This window comes from Cetorhinus maximus, chromosome 4, assembly GCF_964194155.1.
Source record: "Cetorhinus maximus chromosome 4, sCetMax3.hap1.1, whole genome shotgun sequence".
NCBI lineage: Eukaryota > Metazoa > Chordata > Chondrichthyes > Lamniformes > Cetorhinidae > Cetorhinus > Cetorhinus maximus.
In genome coordinates this window covers 44664961-44692093 of record NC_135882.1, presented here as the reverse complement: position 1 = coordinate 44692093, position 27133 = coordinate 44664961, and the positions used below count along the sequence as shown (strand labels likewise).

Here is a 27133-nt window from a genome sequence, read left to right as displayed (position 1 = left end):
TAAGAACATAACTGTGCTCAGCAAAATAAAAAACTGGTCAGTTACTTGCTGAACAGAGATCAGATTATCAAATGCTACAGTATTTAAGACTTAACTTGGCTTCTCAACTCGATTGTCCAAAGCTATAAAATGTCATTTAGAGCAAGCAATTACTGTAATCAAGCTCTAGTGGGATAACAGAAGAGATTCCAATCCTCTCTTGGTCATCAAACACAGCACATACACCTTTACAATGGAAAAAAAAAATGCATGAATCCAATTCTAGCCAATTTTGACCTCAAAATATGACAACTCTATGCATGTCTTCTACACTTAGATATAGAACCTAAACTTTACAAACACAAATTCAGGTCCTTAATCTGGTTACTTGGAATGATTAAGATTTTATATTAGACATCCAATAATAACAATTCAGATACCTGTACAGTAGGCACATCATTAAATGCCCTTGTGAAATCATCTTCATCCAGTGCTCCATCTTTTGATGCCCCTGAATCAGTAAAAAAAAAATTTCTTTCACTATTTCATAACAATCAACTTCAAAGATCTAACATTTTTGACCCAAAGTAAAATCATTTCATGTCAATAAAGCCATCTGCAAAGTACATTGAATTCAGACAGTTTATCATAGCTTTTTAAATAAAAATGCTTTTTATAATGTGACAAATAATAGTGTTATATGCAATCCTCGTGCAAACGTATTAGTTTTGAACTAAATCTTCATTGCAAAATCAATTCTGAAAAAGTGAAAGCATGAGATGTAACTGAATCTGCAATAACATACCTAGTTCAAATGAACATGTTAATTTTTACAATATTGCAACCTCACAAGTCCATTACTTTGTACAAGTACAACAAATCTTGTCAAAGGTAAGTTACACAGATTGGTTTTGAACCTCATTTTTACCACTATATAGAGCAAGTGTGCATCAGCAAATCCAAATTAGCTCCTTCCTTTCACTATTTCTGCTTCCTGGTCCATTTGTAAAATGGATTTAGTTCAGGATAGTAAACACAATTGATGCAGGCAACATTTGTAACCTAATTAGGATGCAGTATATGTTGTGATGGCCTTCGGCCCGGAAGCACTAAGAGTCATGAAAGTTTGTAATTACTTAAAAATGTTTGGGGAATCTGTAAAATGTTTGAATAGGACTTTGAAGAGTTTACATCACTTGTAAAGGGACTAATTATAATTTTTGCTTTGTAAGAAATATTGGTCATGTGACCTGGCAACCCTTGACCTGGAAGCAATACCAACAGAAAGTCTGGCACACAAGACACAAGAACCAAGGAGCGGAGCTGAAAAGGTTCTTTGAAGAAGTCATGGTGGTCTTGTCACTGTGTGGAAGATTGCACAGGTAGAATCTTGTTTACACCGACGCTGCTGCCTCTGGAGGATCAGCCAAGTCCTTGAAGGAAAGGGCCTGGGATTGCGCTTTCAAAAATTGTGTGCTAAAATTGTGGATTGCCTACTACCTCCACGAGATAATCTCTGTTTTGTCTGCTATTCAACGTGTTATTCAGAGTTCATACCGACTTTGATTTGAATGTTAATTTGTGTTGATTCTGATGCATATTACAAAAAGTGAAATTTTGTCAGGTTATTACTTCATTCAGAAGTAGTTTGGTAAATTTGGTTATTTCAGTTTATGGATCCCCAAGGGAATTGTGACAATGTTACATTATTATGAATCCTGTACTGTTAATGTTGCAAATGCTGTGACAATTGAGTGCATGCTATAGTTGTGATTCAGAGCAGTTGATATTAATTGGGAAAAGATAAAAACAAAAAACTACTGCGGATGCTGGAAATCCAAAACAAAACAGAATTACCTGGAAAAACTCAGCAGGTCTGGCAGCATCGGCGGAGAAGAAAAGAGTTGACATTTTGAGTCCTCATGACCCTTCAGCAGAACCCTGCAGTTCTGCTGAAGGGTCATGAGGACTCGAAACATCAACTCTTTTCTTCTCCGCCGATGCTGCCAGACCTGCTGAGTTTTTCCAGTTAATTCTGTTTTTGTTTTTAATTGGGAAAAGGTTGGGCACATATTTAAGAACCAGTTTCTTCCTGTGTTGGTGGGGTAACTACGTGTAAGGGAAAAGTAGTCTGTATTTATGTTATAAGGATAAGCCTATGTTGAAGATAGACTGGCACCAGCTTCTTCCTTTGCTAGATGGATGTTCACTGTAGTAACACCATCAATATCCTGGTGGTTACCATTGATCAGAAACTTAACTGGACTAGCCATATAAATACTGTAGCTACAAGGGCAGGTCAGAGGGATGAATCCTGTGGTGAGTAGCTCACCTCCTGACTCCCCAAGCCTGTGCACCATCTACAAGGCACAATCAGGAGTGTGATAGAATACTTTCCACTTGCCTGAATGAGTACAGCTCCAACACTGCTCTGGAAGCTTGACACTATCCAGGACAAAGCAGTCCACCTGATTGGCACCCTATCCAACCGTCACTTCCTCCAACACCAACGCACAGTGGCTGCAGCGTGTACCATCTACATGATGCACTGCAGCAACTCACCAAGGCTCCTTCCACAGCAACTTCCAAGCCTGCGGGTTCTACCAACTGGAAGGAAAGGACAAGAACAGCAGTTGCATAGGAACACCACCACCTGCAAGTTCCCCTCCAAGCCACACACCATCTTGACTTCAAACTATATCGCTGTTCCTTCATTGTCACTGGGTCAAAATGCTGGAACTTGCTTCTTAACAGCATTGTGGGTGTATATAGACCACGTGGATGGCAGCAGTTCAAGAAGGCGACTCACCACCACCTTCTCAAGGGCAATGAGGGATGGGGAATAAATGCTGGCCCATTCAGTGATGCCCATATACCGTGAACAAAGATATTTTAAAAATGTCTCTCACCTATGTTACAGCTGCTCTATACTCTACCCTACTCTATGAATCTGTAGGTAAAATGCTTATTTCCATGATTTCTTAAAATACACAAGCTCCCTTTATGTTACTCAAATGACATCAATGTCAAGTAGACCATAATGATATGCAATTGTAGTTGAGTGTTGCTAACTAGTAAGCATTTAGGAGGCAGCATATGGAGACAAACATCATTGGGAGGAAAAAGCAGAAGCAGTTGGTCTGAGATAAGAACTTGATTACATTCGCATTAACTTAAAAACCTTTACATAGGATCTATGGCACAGAACCAGGCCATTCAGCCCAATCAGTCCCCAGGATACAGTATACAAAAAAAACAAAACACTATCAGTGCTGGAAATCAGAAATTGAAACAGAAAATGCTGGCAACACTTAATCGGGAAGCATTTGTGCTGATTTCATAAATAGGCCATCACCCTGAAACATTAATCCTTTGTTTCCTGTCCCACCAATGCTGTTGAACCTGCTAGAGGACACAGTACCTGTTTGACTCGAGTCTCATAACCTAGGCTGGGGCAGCATTACAATAATATGAAACTAATAATGTATTTTGTTGCCAGTTTCCTTACCTTCCATCAAAATATTTTTTTAGCATATGCACTTCATTCAGCACATTAAATATTTTCTTTGTAAACAAAATGAGGTTTTACATATTTGCAATTATGATCAACTGTAGCATAATAAAAGAGATGGTGATGTGAACAAACATGGGCCATATTTAAGGACTTTGTCTGTGCTGAAGTTACTTTGTGGTTTTGAAATGTGTATTGCACTCCAGATGTGAAAAACATGTCATCCATAGTAGCTCATATTGTCAACATTTAACTGCCTGAAATAAATGGTCACAAACAGAATCTCCTATCCAATACTGTATGAGTGCAAAAGGTACAAAAAAACTAAGAACAATCGGATTATTCTTCAGTTTTGTACCCAGGGGCAGGTCTAGCCCACAATACTTTGACCTCCACTATGGGTAGGGCAAGGAGCAGGTCCCAAATCCACTCTGCGCTATTGGCACCAATTTGATCCACACTAGCCATCTGAGCCAACTGAGTCAAGCACCAACAACCCCCTCCCCGCCGGGAGGAGTCAGAGTTGCTGTGGCCCACTCTTACTGCCTATTAGTGTATGTCGGAAAGATTTACAAGTTGATACTCAACCTGTTTGCCTGCTTTAAGAACATATCTTCCTTGGCCATCAGGTCCTCGAGTGGGACTTGAACCTGGAGTTTCTGTCTCAGAGGCAGAGATGCTACCCATTGCGCCACAAGACCTCCCTATGATTATTTCCGTTACATATATGAACAAACATTTATACAGCACTTTTAACACAATAAAACAATATTATAAAACAACACTCCCCACAACTTTAAAGGGAAAAATTTCCACTTTTATGGTGCCTTTCTTGATCAGAGGATATCCCAAAGTGCTTTACACCTCACGAAGTCAATTTGTATTTACTGTTGTAATGTGGAGAAACGTGGCAGCAAGTTGCACAGAGCAAGGTTTCACAAATTACAATGAGATACATGACCAGAAATTACGTTTGTTATGTTGGTTGAGGAATAAATAATGACTGCGATACCAGCAGAACTTCCTAGCTCCTCCCCAAATACACCATCTCATCTTGGAAGGTAGTTAGGGTCTCAATTTGATGTCTCTTCAAAACAACAGTTCCTGTGATCCAGCAGCACTCCTTCAGCACTACACTCAAGTGTGAGCCTGGATTATGAGCTCAAGTCTCTGGGATGGAAATTTTGACGCAGAAAATTCTAACAAAGTTGACGGTACTAACAATTTTGACACCTTGGAGGGTATTTTATTTGTAACAAATTACTATGTTGCCAGAAAATAAAGAATTGATGCTGTATTTGAGTTGGAGTTTGTTCATTAACAAAGAACAAAAGTTAACCTCATTAAACTGCTGAGAACCAACTGATACAAAAACAAAATAGTGCCAATGCTAGAAATCTGAAATAAAAACAGAAATGGTTGGAAACACTCAGCAAGTGAGGCATCATTTGCAGAGAGAGAAACCAAAGTTGAATGCTTCAAGTAAATGACCTTACATCAGAACTGAAAATAGATAAAGGTGGGTCAGATTAGTAGTATCTAGCTGGAAAGGGATGGCAGGAATGGAAAGAACAAAAGGGAGGGTCTTTGATAGGTTGCAAGGCAGGAGAGATTAAATGACAAAAAGGGATGCTGCTTCATGGCACTTGGCCAGTTTAATGAAAGGTCATTAACTTGAAATATTAGCATCCCCAGGGGTGCTGCCAGATTTGCCGGGCATTTCGAGCATTTTCTGCCTATTATAAACAGAGATGATAATGGAACACTTCAGATATTGCAAATAGGAATAAGAGCATCTTTACCAACAACTGCCACCTGAAAGAATGGGGGCAGAGGTTATGATCTGAAAGCACGGAGCTCAACGTAAAGTTTGCAAGGTTGTGAAGTGCCTAATTAAAAGGTGAGGTGTTGTGCCTCTTACATTGAACTTTGTGCTACATTGTTCAAACAAGGGTTCCCAAACAGTTGGGGGGGGCGGGGGGGGGGACACAATCATTTGGGGTCACAATCTCCAAGGTAGTAATGGCGGCCGTCGAGCAGTGGGTCTGGTGGGCCAGTCCTAGGATCGACCCTGTGGCTCCATTACGTGCACGAACAGGGTTCTTGGCTTTGAGGCCCCAGAGGCCTCAAAATGAATGCTGATTAAAAAAAACCACTGCCCCCCACTCAATAGCTCTGGCCCTACCTCTCACAATCCGGTTGCACCAGAGGGGAAAATGTTTGGGAAGCACTGGTGTAGGAGGCTAACACTGAGTTAGACAGAGAAATCAGAGTGGGAGTGTGGCAGAGAATTAAAATGACAGGTGACTGGAAGCTTATGGACTTAGTGAATGAAGGTGTTCTGCAAATCAGTTACCCAATCAACATTTGGTATTCCCAATGTAGAGGTTGCATCGTGAGCAGCGAATATAATATACTAAATTGAAAGTACAACAAGTAAATCACTTCTTCACTTGGAAGGAGTGTTTGGGCCCAACTGGTGCTCCATATTTTCAGATGGCAGCTGTTGATGACTCCATTCCCATTTACACCTCCTCCGGATAGTTCTTGTTTCTTTACTTGTCCTGTTACCATCTCCACCTGCCTTGCACTATCATCCCTTTCATCATTTAACCTTCCCTGCCTTTCACTCTATCACAGATAATTCCCTTTTATTCTCCCCCATCCCACCTCCACCTTTCTGCTGCCTCTGTACTTGCTCCAAACCTATTGCAGCTCTGTTTCTAGTTCTGATGAAAGGTCATCGAACTCAAAAGTTAATTGTTCCTCGCCACACAAAAGCTGCCTCATTTGCTGAGTATTTCCAGCATTTTGTTTTAATTTCAGGAAATATTAATGTTGTCCATTCTTTAGGTGTAGCATAATAAAAGTGTCTTATGTACTAACACATGCATATCAGTTCAACTGGTAATACACAGATATGATCATCAGTCAGAGGCCTGTATGATTACAAAATCTTCTATGATTATGAATCTGCATGGTTATTTGCATTTTAGAATAATATTTGCTGTGTAAAACTATCATTACTCTCAACTTGGGCCGTGATGATGAGAAACTATGTTTCATGGGTATAGTTATGTTCAAAGAATCATATTTGACTTCAAATCAGACTGCTAGTTTAAGGTCTCTTGATGTGAAAAAACAAAAAACAAATTTAAACGAAGGACAGATTCTGACAATAATAATTTGGATAGTTTGATATTCATGAATGTCAGTAAAGACCAGAGGTTTGTATTTCATATACTTTTAAGAAAAGGAAAATGCTACAGCAACAATTTTATACATACTTTTACAATCCAGTTTGAAGAGAAAGCCAAACATCTAATTTTAACCAATAGAATAACACCACAAGATTTCACTTTTTTTGAAAACACAGACTTTATGTTAAATAAAAGACCAAAACAAACAAGCACTATTAACTTAACAATATGGTTTATAACTACATGTTATGCATTCAGGTTTACTTCTTGCTTTGCTCTCTTCATTACTTCTGTCGGGACCACCAAAAAGTATGCCATAGTCCTCTGGAGTCTATTTTAATCGTCAGCTTCAGCTATTCTCAGAAGGTAGAACTTTAATTTACCATCTCTTCACTGTGGATGCCTCAGTCCCTTTGTACTGGTTACTTTTCCAATACGTGCAAGCTAATCTGCTGGTTGTTTCTTTTGCCATAAGACACTGTGGGGACTACTGTAGATTCTTCCACAAGTTTCTAACAAGGCAATTTCTAACTAGGCAATCTTCCAATTTCTACTCCCTCACAAAATTCAAACTAAGATTAAGCTCGACCCATATTCCACATGGTGAATGATGAAGTTAGTTTATTTTTAAACTCTGCTTACACTGCAGGTCTATCTAACTGTCATTTACTTTTGTTATCTTCTCTCAGTGAGCTGCAAACTGCACACACCAGTTCCAAGTTGCAACTACCACTTGGATGGCTCTATATCCCTTGATGTAGCCTCAACTAGTTTCTATCTGCCCAAAAATGTTGGTTGTCAAATTTCAGATACAGTTTTTGTTTCCTTACCAACAGGGAGGGTCAGTTTCGTTTCCATTTCCATTTTCAGTTTCTGTATTCAGTTAAGTCATGTGTTGGTTAGGTTTCTCCACCTGCTGCTTTATAGCTCTGTCTTCTATTCTGACTGTATTAATGTAAAAACCTCCCAGCTTATGTTGCATTCACCATTTTCTACAGTGAAAGCTTTATTTCTTAAAACTACGAGTTAAATCCTAAAGCTAAAAAGTATATTCTAAAACACATAAGCTATGAACTAGATATTCGCGACAGTACATATAAAAGGTATGGTTAAGAGCGGGAAACTGTAAAAACAGCATTGAAAGATCATAGGGGAATGGTTTCAACCTAACATGTTAGAAAATAAAAGTTGGGGGAAGCTAAATAAATTTTGAGCCAACTAATCTTTTGAAAGAGCTAAGATACTTTTACTGATTGTGGTTGTTAATGAATTAAATATATTTGTAGATAATAAGCTATCTTAGAAATAAGCGCGAATTTTTATCAAAGTACTTGCATTTTGATACTTACGATGGAATTAAAAAAATGTGCTTCATCTTTTTCCATTAACAATGCAAAAATATTTCAAGACATTGCTTGCTAAGTCTGGTATCTTAAACATTCAGGTCCACAATATAGCACAGATGGACATTATTATTGTGCCTCTTGCCTTCCCCTTCTCGCATCAACAAATTCTGTAAGACCACATCCTTACTTCAATTCATTGTAATCTGTGGTGTGAAAGGAATTCATTTTACCATTATAATTCTCAAACTGTTTGCATAAGTTTAGCTCTCAGCCAATCAGTTCTGAAACCACAGAATTGGACCTAGAGATACAGCTTAGAAAGAAAGAGCTAACAGATCATATTTAAAAGGGAGATGGGTTGGGATCAGGAAACTGTACACCAATTCCCTTAGCATCATTGGTAGGAAAGAAAATGGAATCCTTAAAAGATGTAGTAATAAAGCATCTAGGAACTGAAAGTACAGATTCCAAACAAACTTTGGCAAACCTAATTCAAATCTTTAAAGTGACAGAAAGGGTAGATAAACATTGTACAGTAGATGTAATACATTTGGATTTCCAAAAAGCTTTTGATAAGGTACCATCTATAGGCCCATGATTAAGGTCATGTTGAATCAGGGGACAACTATGGACTGCAAGCTGGCTACAAAACAGAAAACAGATGTAGGGGTTAAAGGTAGTTACTCAGACAGGAAAATGATAGGAAGTGGTGCTCCACAAGTATTAGTATTCAGACTGCTGTTGTTCACGATTTATATAAATTGACTGGACTCTGGAATCACAAGTAAAACTTCAAAATTTGTGAAAAGCGCAAATTGGGGTTCTAGCTAAAAGAAAGGAGGACTGTGGCAAAATACAGAAACTAATTAATAAACTTGTAGTCCATGTGGGTAATTGGCAAATTAACTTTAATATCAATAGGTATAAGAAAATACATTTTGGTGGAAGAGTTATGTGCCCACATACCCCTCGAACAAGTGTCTAGATGAGGTAGTAAAAAGAGGGATGTGGGGGCGGGCAGGTGGGAGAAACAGATTCAAAAATACTAAATGTAGCAAGACTAGTTAAATAAGGTCACAAAAAAGGCATCAGAGCACTGGGGTCAATTTCCAGAGGACTAGAACTGAAATGCTGAGAAATAACATTACCTTATATAGAACCTTGATTAGACTACACTTAGAATACTGCGCACAGTTCTGGTCTTCAGCTTAGAAATTGAATTAGGAGCCATGAGAGAAGGCACAGAAAAGATTTAAGAGAATAATACCAGATTTTAGAGGTTATAGCTATCAAGAAAGATTGACCAGGCTGGGCTCTTTACTCTAGAAAAAGAGAAAACAGAGGGGTAACCCGATAGAGGTCTTCAAGATTATTAAAAGTTTGCTCGGGTAGACATAGAGAAGGCATTTCCAGTTGCGAGGAACATCATAACAATGGGCCATAAATATAAAATGGATACTAGTAAATCCAGTAGGGAATTCAGGAGAAACTTCTTTACCCAGATGGTAATTAGAATGTGGAACTTGCTACCAAAGGGACTAGTTGAGTCAAATAGCAGAAGTGTGTTGAAACTAAATAAGAATATGGAGGAGAAAGGAATAGAAGGATATATTGAGGGGGCTAAATGAAGTGGGGTCAGCAGAGGTTCATGTGGAACTTAAACACAATCATGAACTTGTTGAGATGGGTTGCCTATTTCTATGCTAATATTCTATTCTAATACTAGCAACACTGTGATTTTCCTGAAGGACAGGAGCAGCAAAGGATTTGGTTAGTTAGTGGGATTACACCCTTGTATTATTTTGTTGACTTAAAAAGGATTGTTATAAGTGACTCTGTTTAATATGTAATAAAAAGAAACGATGCTTGCAACACTCAGGTCTGGCAGCATCTGTGGAGACAAAAAATAGGTTCACTTTTCAGGTCTGTGAACTGAGGAAAGTTAGAAATGTGATAGGTTTTGAACAAATGAAAGGGGGAGATGGGAGTGAAGAGGGGGGATGGGGGTGAAGTACAAAAGGAAAGGTCTATGATAGGGTGAAGGCAGGGAGTATTATATGACAAGAAGTTTCATGGTACAAAAAGTCAAATGGAGTGATAATGGGATAAATGAAGAAACAAAAGACCTGTCCATTTGAGCTGTGAATGTCTGCATAGCAGCCATCCAAATACAAAATAAAGGAATGAAGAAGGAAGCAAGAGAAAAAAACAAAATGCAGGCAGAGGTTATGATCTATATTTGTTGAATCCAGAAGTCTCTTGGGGGTCCAGTCGAAAGATGAGGTGCTTTTCCTTGAGCTTCACTGGAACACGGTAGCAGGACAAGGACAGAAAGATCAAAGTGGAGGCAAAATGAAGAATGGAAATAAAAAGTGACAACAGGCTCCGCAAGGCAGTCACCCAGCCTGTGTTTGGTCTCCCCAGTGCAGAGGGGGCCACAACATAAGCTGCAAATACAGTATATAAAGTTGAAAGTAATGCAAGTAAATCACTGTTTCACTTGGAAGGAGTGGTTTGGGCCTTGGATGGCAAAAAGGGAGGAGGTAGAAGGGCAGGTGTTGCATCTCCTGAACTTGCACGGAAAGGTGCCACAGAAAAGAGAGAACATGTTGGGAATGACTGAGGAGTGGACCAGGGTGTCACAGAGAGAACTATCCATTCTGAATACTGAAAGAGGAGGGAGGGGAAGATATATTTGGGTTGGCAGTGGCATCACACTGGAGGTGGCAGAAATGGCAGAGGATAATCTGTTGAAAACGGAAACTGGTGGGTTGGAAGATAAGGACAAGGGGAACCCAATCATGGTCCTGGGAAGGATGGGAAGGGGCTACAGCAGAAATGAGCTAAATAGATCAGACATGGCAGAGGGTCCTGTCAGTCATAGGGGAGTGGGCAGGGGGAGAATTTTTGGCTGAGGAAAATGAAACACATATGGGAATAACTTGGAAGGTTGAAAGAGAAGAAGAAACTGGGAGATTGGAATCAAGTCCTTACAGCAAGTGGAATATGAGGAAGTGTATCCAAGGTAGCTGTGGGAGCCTGTGGGCTTGTAGTGAATAGATAACCTTTCTGCAGAAATGGAGACAGAAGTCAAGGAAGGACTTCTCTAATACTCCCATTGTTTCAGCCTGTTCTTGCTTCACTGAACTGATTTCTTTCTATCTCAACTGTATTTTTTCTCCCATTGCCCAGTCTCTTCCCAACAGTATTTTATGTGGCATCTGGTCAAATGCTTTCTGAAAATCCAAATAGATTACATCCACTGATTCCCCTTTCAACATTCTTCTAGTTATACCCTTATAACAACTCAGATTTGTTGTCTTCAGTCCTATTAATATCACTAAAGATAAAGTCTTGAGAAATTGGGAGGCCAGTCAGCTCAGTTGACTAGATGGCTAGTGTGTGGTTCAGAATAATGGCAACAGCCTGGGGCTTGATCCCCGTTCTGGCAGAGATAGATTTGGGGTCTGCCTCCTCCCCTACCTGAAAATAAAATCATGGCATAAGCCAAGGTTTGGCGACCCTTGAATAATTCAGAACGTTACCTGAAGAAGTAGAGAAATTAATTATATCAAGCTACCCACTTTCAATAGGCCCTTGGTTTCTCACACTTTGGACAGAATCTGTTTGGTTAGAATTAAGAAACAATAGAGGTGTCATTACACTACCAGATGCATTCTACAGGCCAATAAAAACCGGGAAGGATATAGAAAAGCAAATTCGCAGGGAAAATACAGAAAGATACAAGCATTATGGACCAGTGATAATCAGGGACTTGAAATAAAATATCTACTGAGATAATAACAGTTTAAAGAGCAGCAAGTGGGAAAGAGTTTCTCAAGTGCATTCAAGAGAAATTTCATCTTCAGTACGTTCCTGGAGCTAAGTGAAGAGGCATTGCTGGATCTGGTTCTGAGAATTGAGACGTATCAAGTGGCAAAAGGAGAACAGTGATCATGGTATCATAGGTGTAGATTAGCTATAGAAAAGGACAAGGGCAATCTAGAATAAATACTTGGAGGAGGGCCAATTTCAGTGATTGATGACATCTACCCTGGATAAATTGGAATCAAAGGTTTGCAGGTAAAACTATTACGGAAGATAGGTTGCCTTTAAAGATCATATGGTTTGGGTACAGTCAGGGTACAATCCCATGAGGAGAAAAGATAGGGCAACCAAAAGTCAGAGCTCCCTGGATGATGAAAGATATGGCAAGTTAAAGAAGAAAAAGCAAGCCTATGACAGGTGTCAGGTTGATAATACAAGTGAGAACAGGCTGAATATTTAAAGTTCAGAGGGGAACTGAAAAATGAAAGAGAAAGAGTGTGAGGGGAGGAGAGCGGGAGATAGAGAAAAAGAGAGGGAGAAAGAGAAAGAGGACAAAGAGAGAGAGAGACTTGATGGGCCTAATGGCCTACTTCTGCTCCTATGTCTTATGGTCTTATGGGAAGTTCTCCTCGGTAGGTGACCTTGCACACAGCCTCTAGATGGGGAGGGTCGAAGTCCACATGGGGCATGGGCACGTCAGTGGTGATAGGCTCAGGGGAAGGGTAAGAATGATGACAACAACAGTTATAGGATTCAATATTACTGGGGAAGGCTGGAGAATAACAGGAGGGAGCTCTACCTTCATACTGTTAGGTTCCAAGTTGATTTCTGGCATGAGGACAGTGAGAGAGGGAGCATCGAAACTGGTCTCAAAATAACAGAACCACCATCTTATACTATCCAAGTTATGGCACAGTTATAAATCAAAAGTAGAAGAAATTCTGAATGTGAGGCTTCCAAAGCAGTGTGGGAGGAGTGCACTGATGCACTAAGCTCTAGAGATAGAGGTAGTTTTACAATCAATAATTTTAGTGTGACTTGACCATTTTGTAATCTGATTCAATATGTTATTTAACGTAGTAAACTAATCTGGTGAAGAAGCCTTTTTGAACCAATCCAGGAGACATTTTAAAAATTGACCAGATACTGCATGATTAGAGACCAGCCAGAAATGATTGAACAAAGTAGTGAGCCTCAATTGTGTGACAGTTGAAGGATAAGTAATTACTCAATAGTTGTATTGATAAAGGCTGGACATATAACCTGTAACAGAAAGTCTGTAATGTTTTATAATAACATAATTTTAATTTTAAATATACTACTTATACATTATGAGACTGTACAACGTAAAATGATGCTTCTCAAGCCAGTCTAGAAAGATAACGTGTGCTAAGTCAAAGCCTTCATGACCTTGGGGAGTCACAGCAAGATGGGTAAAGAATAAGGTATTACTCAAGTATTATACAAAAATCAGATATTGAAACACTGAGTAGCCCCATTGTATTACTGTATGAGGAGATATTCACATATGTTAGAAACCAATCATAAATAAGCAGACAGTTAAGTTAACCAATTATTGTTTGACAGTTAGGCTAATTTGAGGAAACAAAGTACGAGTTGAGGGAATAAAATGAAGTTCCAAGGAAGCAGACTGGAGGAAGCATCTTTGTTCACATGCCATCCACATATTGCGTGTCCCGGATGGAATTTTGAAAGATCGATTGTTCACAACCAACCAGAGGGTTATCACTTCACACCCTTGGCTTGGTCAACCAAGGAAGCTGTGAGAAGTCTGTTCAGTTAAGTTAAGCTTTTTCCTTTTAGTGTTAATTGAAATTTTGTCTTCTATCTTTTTTAACTTCATCCCTTTCTACCTTTTAATTGTTAAAAAATCTTTTGAATTTACCATCTGAAGTGTTTATCTTGCCTGATGATTGAGTCTAGTGTGAATGGTTTATCTGATAATTCGCAAGTGGGGATTTATTGTACAGTTGAAACATTGGGTCAAACAAGTTGTACCCCATAAATTATCATAACAGCCCTCTAACTTGTTGGTGTCTCAAGAGTAAACTGGAGTCTGATCAGAGAGAAAGGAGGCATATCTCCTTGAGAAGAAAGCCGTTGGAAGTCAAGCCTTTTTCAATGCTCTAACAGGGATATTCAGGAGTCAATAGCTTAATATCACAGTCGCTGCATCTCTATTAACACGCAGGAATGTGAAGTTTGGGAATGCAAGCAACCATTAAGGAGCCACAGATGCAGCATATATGGCATCCCATCAATGGAGGACTCTCATGTGCTTTCCAGAATTGGCATTCATAATGGGCCAAAGGACATCCAATCATTAATCCTGAGCAACTTTTTGTTAATTCATATGCCAGATCTGAGATTGGAGCACTGAGCCAGGTCAGGTTGCACATGTCATTGAAACCTTCTCCAACCACGAAGGGATTAAGATATTAAGTCTCAGGGATGGCATCTTGGTCACCTTGATGCTTCTGTTAGTGCCTCAGATACAAGACTGCATCAACAACAAGCTAGTGGGGCAGAAACCACTGGGCCATTACAGTTGCTATTGGTAACAGGTTGTGAGCTTCACGATGTTGATCCGTTAATCATTAATCTGCTCAATCTTTCATTTCAGAGCGAAGGATAAAGCTATTATGGATCCAGGGCTCAATGCTGCCTTTTTGAGAGTTCTACTTCAATGGAGGAGGAGGAGGAGGAGGGGGGAGAGGCAACACCGAGCACAGCTCTAGAAGGAGGCCCCATCTGAGGTCCAGGGTCAAGGGAAGCCACAGCAAAAACATGAGGATTAGGAGGAGACCCCTAGACAACGAACGTGACTTGACAGAACTAGGGTATACGGAAGAAGACTCTCCTATTTACAAATGAGTGGAAGACAATGCCGCACGTGTCTGTGCTTGTCCCGAGTTCTAGTAGGTCACATCTGCCACATTCTTTGTGAAAACCCAACGGCCCATGGAGTGGGACGCTATCCCCTGCCAGTGGCTTTAAAGATGACTGCCACACTCAATTTCTTTGCTTGAGGGTCATTCCAGGGATCCACAGGGACCTGTGTGCTATCTCACAGTCCACAACACATAGATGCATCAAGGAGGTTACAGATGCGCTCTACAACAAACCACATCACTATGTGAGGTTTGCTCGCAACGAAGATAGACAGGCTGAGAGATTCAATGGCTTTGCAGCTATTTCAGGTTTCCCAAGAGTGCAGGGTGCAATCTACTGTACCCATGTGGCTTTAAGGGCTCCATGGCCGCAGCCCCTAATGTTTATCGATCACAAAGGTTATCATTCCATCAATGTTCAACTGGTGAGAGATCATCGGAAGCGTACAATGCATATTTGTGCCAGGTGTCCTGGGAGTTGCCATGACTCATGCATCCTGAGTCACTCCCAGGTGCCTCAGATTTTCAAAGGTCCTGAACGTCTGCAGGGATAACTGCCAGGGGATAAGTCCACTGAAACACTGGCTGATGACACCGGTGCATCGGGCCGAGAGAAGTTTGGAGGAGAGGTATAACGCAGCTCACAGCTCCATACAGTCCATAATCAAGCAGAGCATTGGCATTCTCAAGGTGCGCTTCAGATGTTTGGACTGCTTAGGTGGCACACCACAGTACACTCTTGATAGGGGTTCCTGCATCATCGCTGTGTGTTGTGCCCTTCACAACCTGGCACTGCATGGAGATGATCCCTTGCCAGAAGGTGAAACAGAACAGGATGAGAGCTCCTTCGGGGATGAAGATCAGGTGGCCCAGAAACCTCAAGAGGGCGATGAGGGTCAGTTTGAATGTGACGATGTTGTAGAGGAAGCAAGACATGGGAGATGTGCCTGTACCACTTCAATTACTACCAGATACCAGGAGGAGTAAAGTGAAGGCAAAGGGAGATGGGCCATATTTCTTCTGGTCCTGAATGCCATTCCATTTCGCTGAAAGGGATGTCCAACCTGTCACATCGAGAACTAGTTCAGCAATCACACTTGCACCTTTATTGGAAGAAGTATTTGGATGTGCACTTGCGATGCCATAGCATGGGCCTAGTGCTGGAAAATGGGATCAGAATAGTTAGATACTTGTTTGACCGGCACAGACTTGATGGGCTGAAGGTCCTTTTTCTGTGCTGTAGATCTCTATGACTCTATGACCTTCTAGCCTCATGAATCACCAGGCTATGATCTCTAAGAAGGACAGCGGTGCCCTCTGTATGTGCTCGCTCTGGGAAGTGAGAGTCCACTCAACAGCAAGAATGCTGCGAAAACTCACTTGAAGCAGTTGCCGCCAGATTAATGAGAAACTACAGCAGCCAGTGAGGTGAGCACATGGTTGGGAATTTCCTCCTCCCGTCCAGGCCTTGTCCTTTGGCACTATCTCTGAGGAGACACAACTGCCACTAATCCTTCAAGGCTGCTGAGCTGCCCTCACATGATGGTGTTTCGTCAGGAAGAAGAGTTACAAGTGCTTTCATCACAAACTTCCAATAAAGATTTAACCAGATCTCCATAACATCATACAAGGATGCGAAAACAATCTTCAGTGAGGTTCACATCACCTGAATGTGAATCTCACAGGGGTACATTATCGCTGAGTGAGAGGATTGCTAAATCTTGAAATAAGAGGATTCAAATGCACATAATCACAGTTGGCCAAGCCATTCACATAGACATCTAATGTATATACAAAAGGGCAATATATTTACACTGGTAGCACACCCATGACCCAAAAGTGATTTCATTATCTCTTAATTTTCCTAACTCTTCCACTGCGCCTGGGTCCAGACCGGACATCCGCAGCAGAGGTGGAGATAACCTGTTGACTGCTACATCCTGATGTCTGTGATGACCTTGGTAAATGTCCTCTGCTGGTCCAAGGCCTGGAGGACCCAGGCCTGATAAGGGTCTCCAGCTCAGGGGCAGATACACCCTCCTCGGCCTGAAACAGCTGGAGTGGATGAGCTCACAGGCAGAGGCTGTGTGGCTAGACACACTTGGAGTGTCCTGAGTGGAGGCCCCAGGGTGTCCGGCTGATGCACATCCTCCCTGTGGGTGCCCGAGGGCCCCGCCCTGACTCCTTGAGAAGGTGCACCTGGAGGGAGGTCAAGGTGCACCGTCCCCCTCTCTCCTATACATTGATGGTGCCCACCAGGTGTGTGGCCATGGAGTCCAGAGCCTAGCACGAATCTGGCAAAACCTGCTGGACCAAGGCGTCCATGCTGGTCGCCAAGCTTCCCACGGTGACCTCGAGGAGCTCGCAGGTCGGAACCACAACATCAGGCAGAACGCGGGTGGACTCCTTCATCCTTTTCTCTCATCTGCTGAGTGACTGCAGAATCTCTGCCTCATGTTCCAACACTTGTTGTTGCATCTCCAGCTTCGAGTTGGGGGCCACTCACAGAGGCTCAACATCTGACTCAGGCTGAGCGGGTGATTGGTCTCCCTCATCGCCACCAACAACGCCCTCAACCCGAGTGCCAGAGACCTGGGCTGTCCCTGCCTTCGACTGCTGCAGAACAAAGCAGTGAGGTGTTCTCCAGTAGATGAGCCCAAGCCTAATCGAGAACTATGCCCCACCAAGGTATGTTTCTCTGCGTTGGTGGAGGGTACTGGTGAGTGCAGTGACAGTTCTTCCTCAGCAGACAGGATCTGGCGGCTCAGACTTATGTTGGCCAGGCTCATGGGCCTCTATTTGCTGGTGCCAGTGAAAGAGGGAAGAGAGTTTTAGTTAATGGGCATGCAGATTACAAGACTGAATGTCACTCACTGAGATTTGTCAGGATGCGATGAACTGATACAGCTGTGATCCATACTAGGTTGCTAAGGCAATCCATCTCCCCTTCCCCACAAGAGGGATCACTGTCCTCCCCAGCAATTTTAGCGGCATCCTCCTCAACTTCTGAGAAGTACCATGTCAGCCGTCCCTCCCTCGGCCTGCGACTTTTCCCACCTGTTGTGGGCAAGCTTGCCCTGGATGAAGACAGAAGAAAGGCATGTGATGAGAGAGGATGGAGCATGGGTTGGGAAAGATGCATGTCCCCTGTGTGTCGTGAGCCCTTCCAAGAAGGGGCTGAGGATGGAGTGTCAACAGTATGATAGATGGATGGTGGTGATGCGAAAGTTTCCGTGAAATAATCAGTGGCGGTCTATGTCCCAGGCTAATGGCTATGTGAGATCAATGAAGAGAGTAGCCCTTTAATTACATGATGCCATGATGAGAGCTTGATATTGGAGGGAATTGAAGGATCACTTACCCTGGAGGAGCAGATGAGATCATTCATCCTCTTGCAACATTTCCAACATTTTGGGTACAGTGGTCGGCTGCACTGACATCCTCTGTGATGGCCTCCCAGGCTGGAGAGGTGAAGCTGGTATGCTTTCAGGAGCTGTCCCTGGGATAGGGCACATCCCTATGCGCCCGTACTCCTCTTATCAAGTCCTGGAGTGCATCGTAGCTGAAGCGGGGTGCTGCCTTCTTTTGGCTTGCAGACATCTTTAATGGTCTGCTGCAGATAGGTGGGCTGGAGAGAGAGGTGTGTGTGCTTGGCTGGTGTTTAAAATATGGCGCCCAGACCTTCAACCCTGCCAGGTAATGGCAGGGCAGACAAATCCGACCCGCCTTGCAATTCAGGGATTACTCGCCTTAGCATAATTAATGAGCTTCCAAACGTGGAATCGGGCACGATTTCCCGCCATTCCGAGCAGCAGGATACGCACCGCGGAACCCACCCGCCACCGCACTTAGTTTCAAAGATGGAAAATTCTGTCCTTTGTCTTTGCCAAGGAAGATGCCGCCAGGCTCACGGTGAAAGCAGAGGTTGTTGAGATGCTGGATGGCTAAAAATTGATAAAAGAGCAGTACTAGAAAGACTGCTACCAGGAACAGATGCTGAGAGAAGTAAAGGGTGGAAATTGTGGAGGTACTGGCCACAATCTTTCAATCCTCCTGAGAAATGGGGGTACAGCCAGAGGCCTGGAGAATTGTAAATGTTACAATCTTTTTTTCAACAAGGGTGAAAGGAAAATCCAGCAACTTTAGGCCAGTTACCGTAACTTCGGTGGTGCAAAGGCATTTAAAAATGAAAATTTGAAACTAAATTAACAGTCACTTGCAGAAGGGATGATTAATTAAGGAAAGATTTTTTGATGAGGTAGCCAAGAGGGTTGATGAGGATAATGCAGTCAATATGGTCTACATGGACATCCAACAGACATTTGATAATGTGCCTCATAATAGGTTTGCCAGCCAGCCCATGGAATAAAAGGGACAGTAGCAGAATGGATACAAAATTGGTTGAGTAACAAAAAACAGTGGCAAATGGCTGTTTTTCAGACTTGAGGGAGATATACAGTGGGGTTCCCCAAGCATTGGTACTAGAACCATTCTTTTTCCTAACATATATTCATGACTTGGACTTGGGTATAGAGGCACCATTTCAAAATTTACAGATGACAGAAAACGTGGAGTCGTTGTAAATTGTGAGGAGGTTAGAGATATATTTCTAAAGGACATAGACAGGTGGAATGGATAGATACGTGGCAGATGAAATTTAATGCCAGGGACTGTGAAGTGACACATTTTAGTAGTGTCATGAACGCTGAACTTTACAAAACAATCATGTTTTAAAATGTTCTCTTGAACTTCAAGTGAAACAGAATAATCTGAAAAAGGGATGACGAATTCTTGATAAAAACTTCAGTTTCAGGAAGAGTCCATATGACTTCAGGTTGCCATAGGGAGAGAAACTCAAATAGAAATTCATGAAAGTGTTGGGCGCCAGTTTTAGCACTTTTCACAGTATCACAGAATAAAGAACAGCTGCTGCTGAGATGCAGGCAGGAGAAGAATTGGAACACTCCGAGGATCAGTTCTTTGCTGTACTATAAGATATAATGGGGAGCAGAAGTAAAGTTCTCAATGGGGAACACAGTTTTACCAAAGCTGACTAAACATTTTAAAGGGGCTGGACACAGGAATCTCTGGAATTTCAGGAGAGGGGAATTTGTGAGCATTGCTATTGATAATCATGTGACAAGATGTATCTTGTTTATGATAATAGTTTCGGGTAAACTTGGACGGAGTGGAACGATTGTCGAAGGACATTGGGAGTTTCGACCTGTCGTGGCGGGGATAGGTGAACATCTGCTGGAGACCTGGGAGTGACTTTGTGTTCCTTAAATGCTACATATCTGCCAGAAGCATGGCATGAAGTAAAAGCTTTTCATAAGACATATTTCACTTGTGTTAGTTAGTTAATAGAAAACTTATCTTCTGCTTTAGGTTGAATATCAATTGCCTGTTAATTAATATTTGATCTAGGCTTACTTTAGTTGTTTTGTTACAGTAAAAGTCTTAAAAAGTGAAATCATGTCCATTGATTTATTTCCATTGGTCATTTAGGAAATTCAAAAATTTAAAAAGTTATCGGTCTCTACGGGGATCATAACAGGAGGAATAACAAGGAGAGGCTATACAAACTAAAGGGTACAATTCTAAATGGGATATAAGAGCAGAGACCTGGGGGTATATATGCATTAAGCACTGAAGGTAGCTGGGCAAGCTGAAAAAGTGGTTAAAAAGGATTATTGGATCCTGGGCTTTATAAAAACAGGCAGAGAGTGTAAATACAAATAAGTTATGAGGAACCTTTATAAAACTCTGGCTCACCCTCAACTGAGTATAGCCTCCAATGCTGGGCAATGCACTTTAGGAGGATGTGAAGGCTTTTAAGAGGGTGCAGAAAATATTTACGAGACTGGTTCCTGGGATGAGGGACTTCAGTTATGTGGATAGGTTGGAGAACCTGGGGTTCTTGGAGAAGGTTGAAAGAAGATTTGGTAGATAAGTTCAAAACCATGAGGGGTCTAAATAGAGAGAAATCATACCCATTAACAGAAAGATCAGGAACCAGAGGGTACAAATTTAAGGTAACTGGGAAAAGAATCAAAGGCGCCTTGAGGAAAAACATTTCTTTTTAAATGCAGGGAGTGGTTATGACATGGAATGCACTGTCTGAAAGCAGGGTGGAGGCAAATTCAATTGCAGCTTTCAAAAAGAAACTAGATGACACTCGAAAGGAAAAAATGTACAGGGCTACGGAGAAATGGTGGGTTGGGGCACTAACTAAACGGCTCTTGCAGAAAGCCAGCATGGGCTCAAATGGCTGAATGGCCTCCTCCTGTGCTATAATCATCCTATTATTCCATGATTCTAATTTCCAGTATCTTCTTTGTATTTTCTACTGTGTAGATAGAAGTAAAATACTTGTTTAATGTCTCTGCCATTTCCTTACTCCCCATCATCATTTCTCCTGCCTTTGCATCCATGGGACCCACAATTAATTTCTCAAATCTCTTCTCTTTTACATACATTTAAAAGCTCTTAGAACATTTTTTATATTCTTGCTAATTTACTCTCGTTTTATTTTCACCCTCTTTAGCAATTCTTGATCACCTTTTGTTTATATTTAAAACCCACCCAATCTTCAGTCTTATTATTGTTTTTGGTAGCATTGTAAGTATGATAACCCTTGTGCTTTGGGGAGAAGCCTGCATTTTCTTTTGGGAATGTCCCTTTAATTCCAAAGTGAAACTGGGGAGCATTCTGAAAGGGGTGCAATTGGACTTCCGAGAAAGCACTTTAGTTCCAAGAAATGTCCATGTGGCCTGAGGTTGCTTTGGGAATGAAAGTCAAAAAAGCAAAGGATGAATTGATAGCTATTTGTGCGATAGAATTACACCTGCTCTCAGAAACTGAGTTCAGAACACAGAACTTGTGAGGGGAAAGCAAGCCAAGCTCTTTAAGAATAGGTCAGTTTTCTGTTTGGCAGTGAAAAGTAATACAACTTCAGGCTCTCAATAAAACAGCGTGCTGAAAGGGGCTGACTCCAGCAAGAGGCGTGAGCAGCTCATGAATGCTAATAATCCGAGTGTATGTATCACAGGACTAGGCTATGAAGCAGGTGTGTTGGTTGGTCAGTTGAAAGGAAACTATGGTAATTAGGAACATAGGACTCAGGAACAGGTGTGGGCCATTCAGCCCTTCGAGCCTGTTCAGCCATTTGATAAGGTCATGGCTGATCTGATTGTGGTCTCAACTCCACCTTCCTGTTGGCCCCCATAATCTTCGAGTGCCTTGTCATTCAAAAATCTAACTCAGCCTTGAACAAATTTGACGACCCAGCCTCCACTGCTATCTGGGGAGAGAATTCCATAGACTAACGACACTCAAAAATCTTTCCCTCATATCCATCTTAAAAGGAGACCTCTTATTTTTAAACTGGATCCCCTAGTTCTCATCTCTCCCACAAAAGGAAACATCTACCCGGTATCCATTCTATCAAGACCCCTCAGCATCTTGTATGTTTCAATAAAATCACCTCTCATTCTTCTAAATTCCAATGAAATAGACCCAATCTGCTCAACCTTTCCTCATAAAATAGGACCTTCATCCCACGAATGAGTAGGGTGAGCCTTCTCTGAACTGCTTCTAACACAGTTATATCCTTTTTCAAATAAGGCGACCAAAACTGTACACAGTGCTCTAGATGTGGTCTCAACAAGGCTCTAGTAGATGGCTCAAGCTGCACAAAAACTTCTGTACTTTTATATTCCATTCCATTTGGAATAAACGCCAGCATTCAATTTGCCATGTTAATCACATGCTGTAGCTACATACGAATTTTTTGTGATCCATGTACCAGGACAAGCAGATCCCTCGGTACTGCCCTCTGAAGTGCCTTCTGTACGTGCAGCTCTGCAGACTCTCTCTATTTAAATAGTATATTGATTTTCTATTCCTCCTGCCAAAGTGAACAAGTTCACATTTTCCTACATTATAGTCCATTTGCTAAATTTGTGCCCACTCATTTAACCTATCTATATCTCTTTGGACTCTATACCTCCTTTTGACAAATTACTCTCTGACCTATCTTGCGTCATCAGTAAATTTAGCTAGCATACATTCCAAGTCATTGATATAGGTTATAAATAGTTGAAACCCCAGCACTGATTCTTGTGGCATTCAACTAGCTACAACTTCCAACCAGAAAAAAACCCATTTATCCGTACTCTTTGCATGACTAGGAGAATCCAGCATATTATGGTGCTGTGTTGGGACTTGTCAGCCTTTAGATCAATAGTTTTCCCAATACCTTCTCCTTGATGGTGATTGTTTTAAATCCCTCCCTCCCTATCACTTGACTTTCAAATATCTTTGAGAAGTTTACTAAGGGGAGAATTTTCCCCATGTCGGATGGGCTGTGCGGTAGCAGGCGCCGGCCCGGTTGCTGCCCGCACCGCCATTTTACGCGGGCGGGCCAATTAAGGCCCGCCCAGCGTAGTTCACAACTCCCATAGATAGCGGGAGTGGGCGGGCGGCGGCGGGCGTGCATAGACTGCCGGGTCCAATGGCAACCTGGCGGCCTGTTTAAATGAAGGTCTGGCAGCTTTTGCAAGGCTGTTCACAATGGCTGGGAGAAGGGCACATCAGAGTGGCAATGTGCCTGACGCAAGTCTGGAGGGCAGGCCATCGGGGCAGTGTGCCCCTTGTTTTTCGGACGAGTGCCTAGCTGCCCTCCTGGAGGAGGTGGTAGCATGGCGGGAGGTCCTTCTTCCGAGGGACGGAAGGTGGAGACCTCCCCATCTGACCAAACGTGCGAGGGAGGAGATGGCCGAGAGCATTAGCCCCCACAATGTGGCGCGACACACATGGGGCCAGTGCCGCAAAAGATTCAACAATCTCCTGCGCTCGGGAAGGGTGAGTACCATGTTGTCTCAAGTTACTTAATGCAGCCGTCGCCCTTTCGCCCCAGCCACACCCCCCCCCCCCCCACCCGACAACTCTGAGTACAGTAACGGCATTGAATCCTTCATGGCATGTATTCCTGGCTGGGTGCACTAGTAGATGTTGCCCATGCCCAGTTCACCCTGATAGGGTTGAGCTAGGATGTGTTCTGCATCTGCATCATGTGTGGCACTGACACCCAGAGTTTAGAATGGGGTTGAAAGTCAAGGGTCTGCACCTAGGCAGAGTGCTGGAACTGGGAAGCATGTCAAAGTCAGGGTGCTAACATGCTGGGAGGGGAGCTTCCAGTTGGCTGGGCACCAATCCATCTGCTGGTCTTAGCACTTCATGTGCTTGCGCCTTCTTGCTTAGCAAAATGACACCTTGTAGTGCCACATGTGAAGGAGGCAGCAGTTGGGCAATGGTGGGGGGGTTGGTGTCAGCCCTGGCTTGTTTGAGTGAGTGTGCGGCAGCTGCGGGGTGACGAAGAACTGGAGTCCTGTAATGTCCCACTCTGGCTGGGGTGGCAGGGATGCGATGGGAATTCAGGTGCAGGCTGGACTAATCAATGCCTTTCTCTCCTTTTCAGGAGGAGACTGCGCACAATTCCAGAGCGGATGTGGACTGGCAGAGGCCAGGCCCAGTTGGTCATCCTAACAGCTCATGAGCAGCAGGCCATGGATCTGGAGAGGTGTCATGCCTCCAAGTCCACCGGTGGCAGTGAGGCTGGGATGCCACGGGGACATATGTTTGTCGAGCACTCAGGTCATCATGTGTTTCCCAGAAGCCATGACATTGCTGAATGCTCAGTGATTGAAGTTAGCAACATGGGTTGACCATTGATTATGGAAGGATGAGCGCATAATGATCTGGGGGAGCAGCATGCGAGTTGACATTGTCTGCACTGTAACTAATCAAATGTCCTTTTTCTTCCTTTCAGCGTCACCAGAGCAGGGCCGGGAGGAGGTGGCAGAGGGCCCATCTCTCATTTCTGAAGCCCCAAAGCAAATCCACTCACCAGCGTCACACCATCTCAGCCAGGCAGGCACCAGCGCAGATACTAGCACCTCGGTGGGAATTAGATATTTGGCTGACGTCCCGGGGCATGGCAGTGAGGGCACTTCACACTCGCTTGAGGTGCGGGCAGAGACAGAGTGCCCAGGGTGCCGGTAGTCAGAGGACTGCTGGGGACCAGGTACATGCTCGGTCGGTGGCTGATGATGTGCCTCTGGAATCATCCGTGAAAGAAGCGAACGCTGGAAATGCAGCAGGGTATGCGGGACGATCTGGCGGAGATCGATGAGGCTATGTGTGGCATGGTACCTGTGCTTGAGGAGTCCACACGGAGCATCACTGATGCAATGAGCATTGGCTGAGTGCCATGCTTCCTCCATGGAGAGAGTGGCAACTCTCGTGGAGAGGCTCCGCCAGGAGACCAATCAGGGCTTCCTAGGGTTGCGCTCAAACCTGCAAGCCCTCACAGCGGTATTGGCCTCAGCTGGTCAGTGCCAGTGTGGGAGATGGTTTGGGCACCAACTATCCCAGCTCGGAGCCCATCCATCTACGGTGAGCAGGGAGGTCCGAAGCGACCTCATGTCGGCGCAGCAGCTGCCTGTCATCTCTGTGGGCTCGTCTCAGGGCGCTCCGGATGAGGTCAGCAGCTCCTCCATCCCTCTGCCAGTGACCGTGGCATCTGATGCAGCTGCAGTGACTGGGGAGAAGCCAGCTGTGGAACTGGCCACTCCCTCCCAGGTGGGACCATCAAATGCTCCACAGGCCAGAGGACATCTGGCAAGGTCATCAAGGCCAACAGAACAGCACAGTGAGCAGGCTGTCTTAGATGCCAGTGCAAGCAAGAGGACAGCACCTAGACGTAGCACCTGTATGCATAAATTTAAAGGCACCTTAGGCACCCCATGGGTTTCTCACTGGTGCTTTTATGTTGGCCCATAGTAGTTTCTGGGAGACTTGGTGTGATGTCCAACACTTTTATTTTGCTTTAAGTTACATTTGTTCCCTCAATAAATTTTGCCATGTTGCCATGCCTCAGGGTGATACCTTATTTCTGCAAGTGGACGGGAAGCCATGATGTCATGAGTGAGTTGTTTGACATTGAGCTTTACTGACAGGGGCCTTAGTTAATTTTAGTATCCAGGCTGATTTAGCACTCAGGTATCGGGTATGGAGCCTGCAGCCCTGGCGTGTGAAGAAGATCCATCTATGGTGGGCTAGCTGAAGGTTCTTTGGATTAAAGCCTCCCGGGTGTTCCTGTCTCCCTGGAGTATGCTCAGGTCAGTGTCTACCCCCTCAGCGTTCTCCTGTGCATGCTCATCCTCGGACTCACTGCGTGCATCCGGAGCAATTGCGTCTACGTCTTCCTGGTCCACTGCGTCGCCTCTTTCCAGTGCCAGATTGTGGAGAGTGCAGCATGCAACCACTATCAGTGACACACGATCTGAGGGGTATTGGAGTGCGCCTCCTGAGTGGTCCAGGCATCGGAAGCGCATCTTGAGAAGACCGATGGTTCTCTCCACCTTGTGGAGGCGTGGCTCCTATTGTACTGCTGCTCAGCTTCTATTCTTGGATGGCAGAGGGGCGTCATGAGCCACCTTCTGAGGGGATGGCCCTCGTCACCCAGCAGCCATCCATCAAGCCGGGCTGGAGCACTGAAGTGCCCAGTCACCTGCGAATGTCTGAGTATCTAAGCGTTGTGGGAGCTACCTGGGTACTTAGCACAGATTTGCAGAATCTGCAGCTTGTGATCACACACTATCTGCACGTTCATGGAGTGGAATCCCTTCCTGTTGAAGAAGGCACCAGGCTCACCTGCTGGTGCCTTGATAGCCACATGTGTGCAGTCTATTGCACCCTGGATGCAGGGGAAGCCAACAAACGCTGCAAAGCCTCTGGCTCTCTCTGTCTGGCAGGACTTGTCCCAGCGGTAGTGGATGAAAGTCAATGCACGCCTGAATAGAGCATCTGTCACCTGCTTCACACAAGTGTGGACAGATGATTGGGAGACACCGCAAAGATCACCCACCGACCCCCGGAAAGAGCCAGAAGCATAGAATTTGGGGGCAGCTGTGATCTTTAGGGACACACTGACAGGAACACAGAGAGAGACAGTAAGATAAACACAGAGAATCACTGACAGAAACATAGAGAGACAGTGACAGAAGCACAGTGAGAGAGGCTGACAGAAACACAGAAGAGAAACTGACAGAAATACAGTGGGATGCACTAGCAGAAACACAGAGAGAGACATTGACAAAAACAGAGGGAGACAGTGTGTCCATCCACACAGTTTGCGGAGATCTCAGGGCCTATCATTCGACAGATGGAGGTGACTGTCTCCCTTGAGAGACGGAGCCTCCTTCAGCACTGGACCTCAGACATATTGAGGTAGCTGCTTCGCCGCCTGTATATCCTGGCAGCAGGATGTTGGCGTCTTCTGCGGCCCCTTCC

At 43.5% G+C, this 27133-nt stretch overlaps 1 protein-coding gene across 14 annotated transcripts in view; it reads right to left on the bottom strand.

Moving 5' to 3' along the window:
• Window positions 1-27133, bottom strand: part of clasp2 (cytoplasmic linker associated protein 2) — a 570512-nt gene that overhangs the window by 325664 nt on the left and 217715 nt on the right. For all 14 annotated transcript variants that reach the window (XM_078540120.1, XM_078540106.1, XM_078540107.1 and 11 more), the window contains exon 9: window positions 420-490. In XM_078540120.1, coding sequence (XP_078396246.1) covers window positions 420-490 — 71 coding nt within the window. The remainder of the gene's footprint in view (window positions 1-419; window positions 491-27133) is intronic.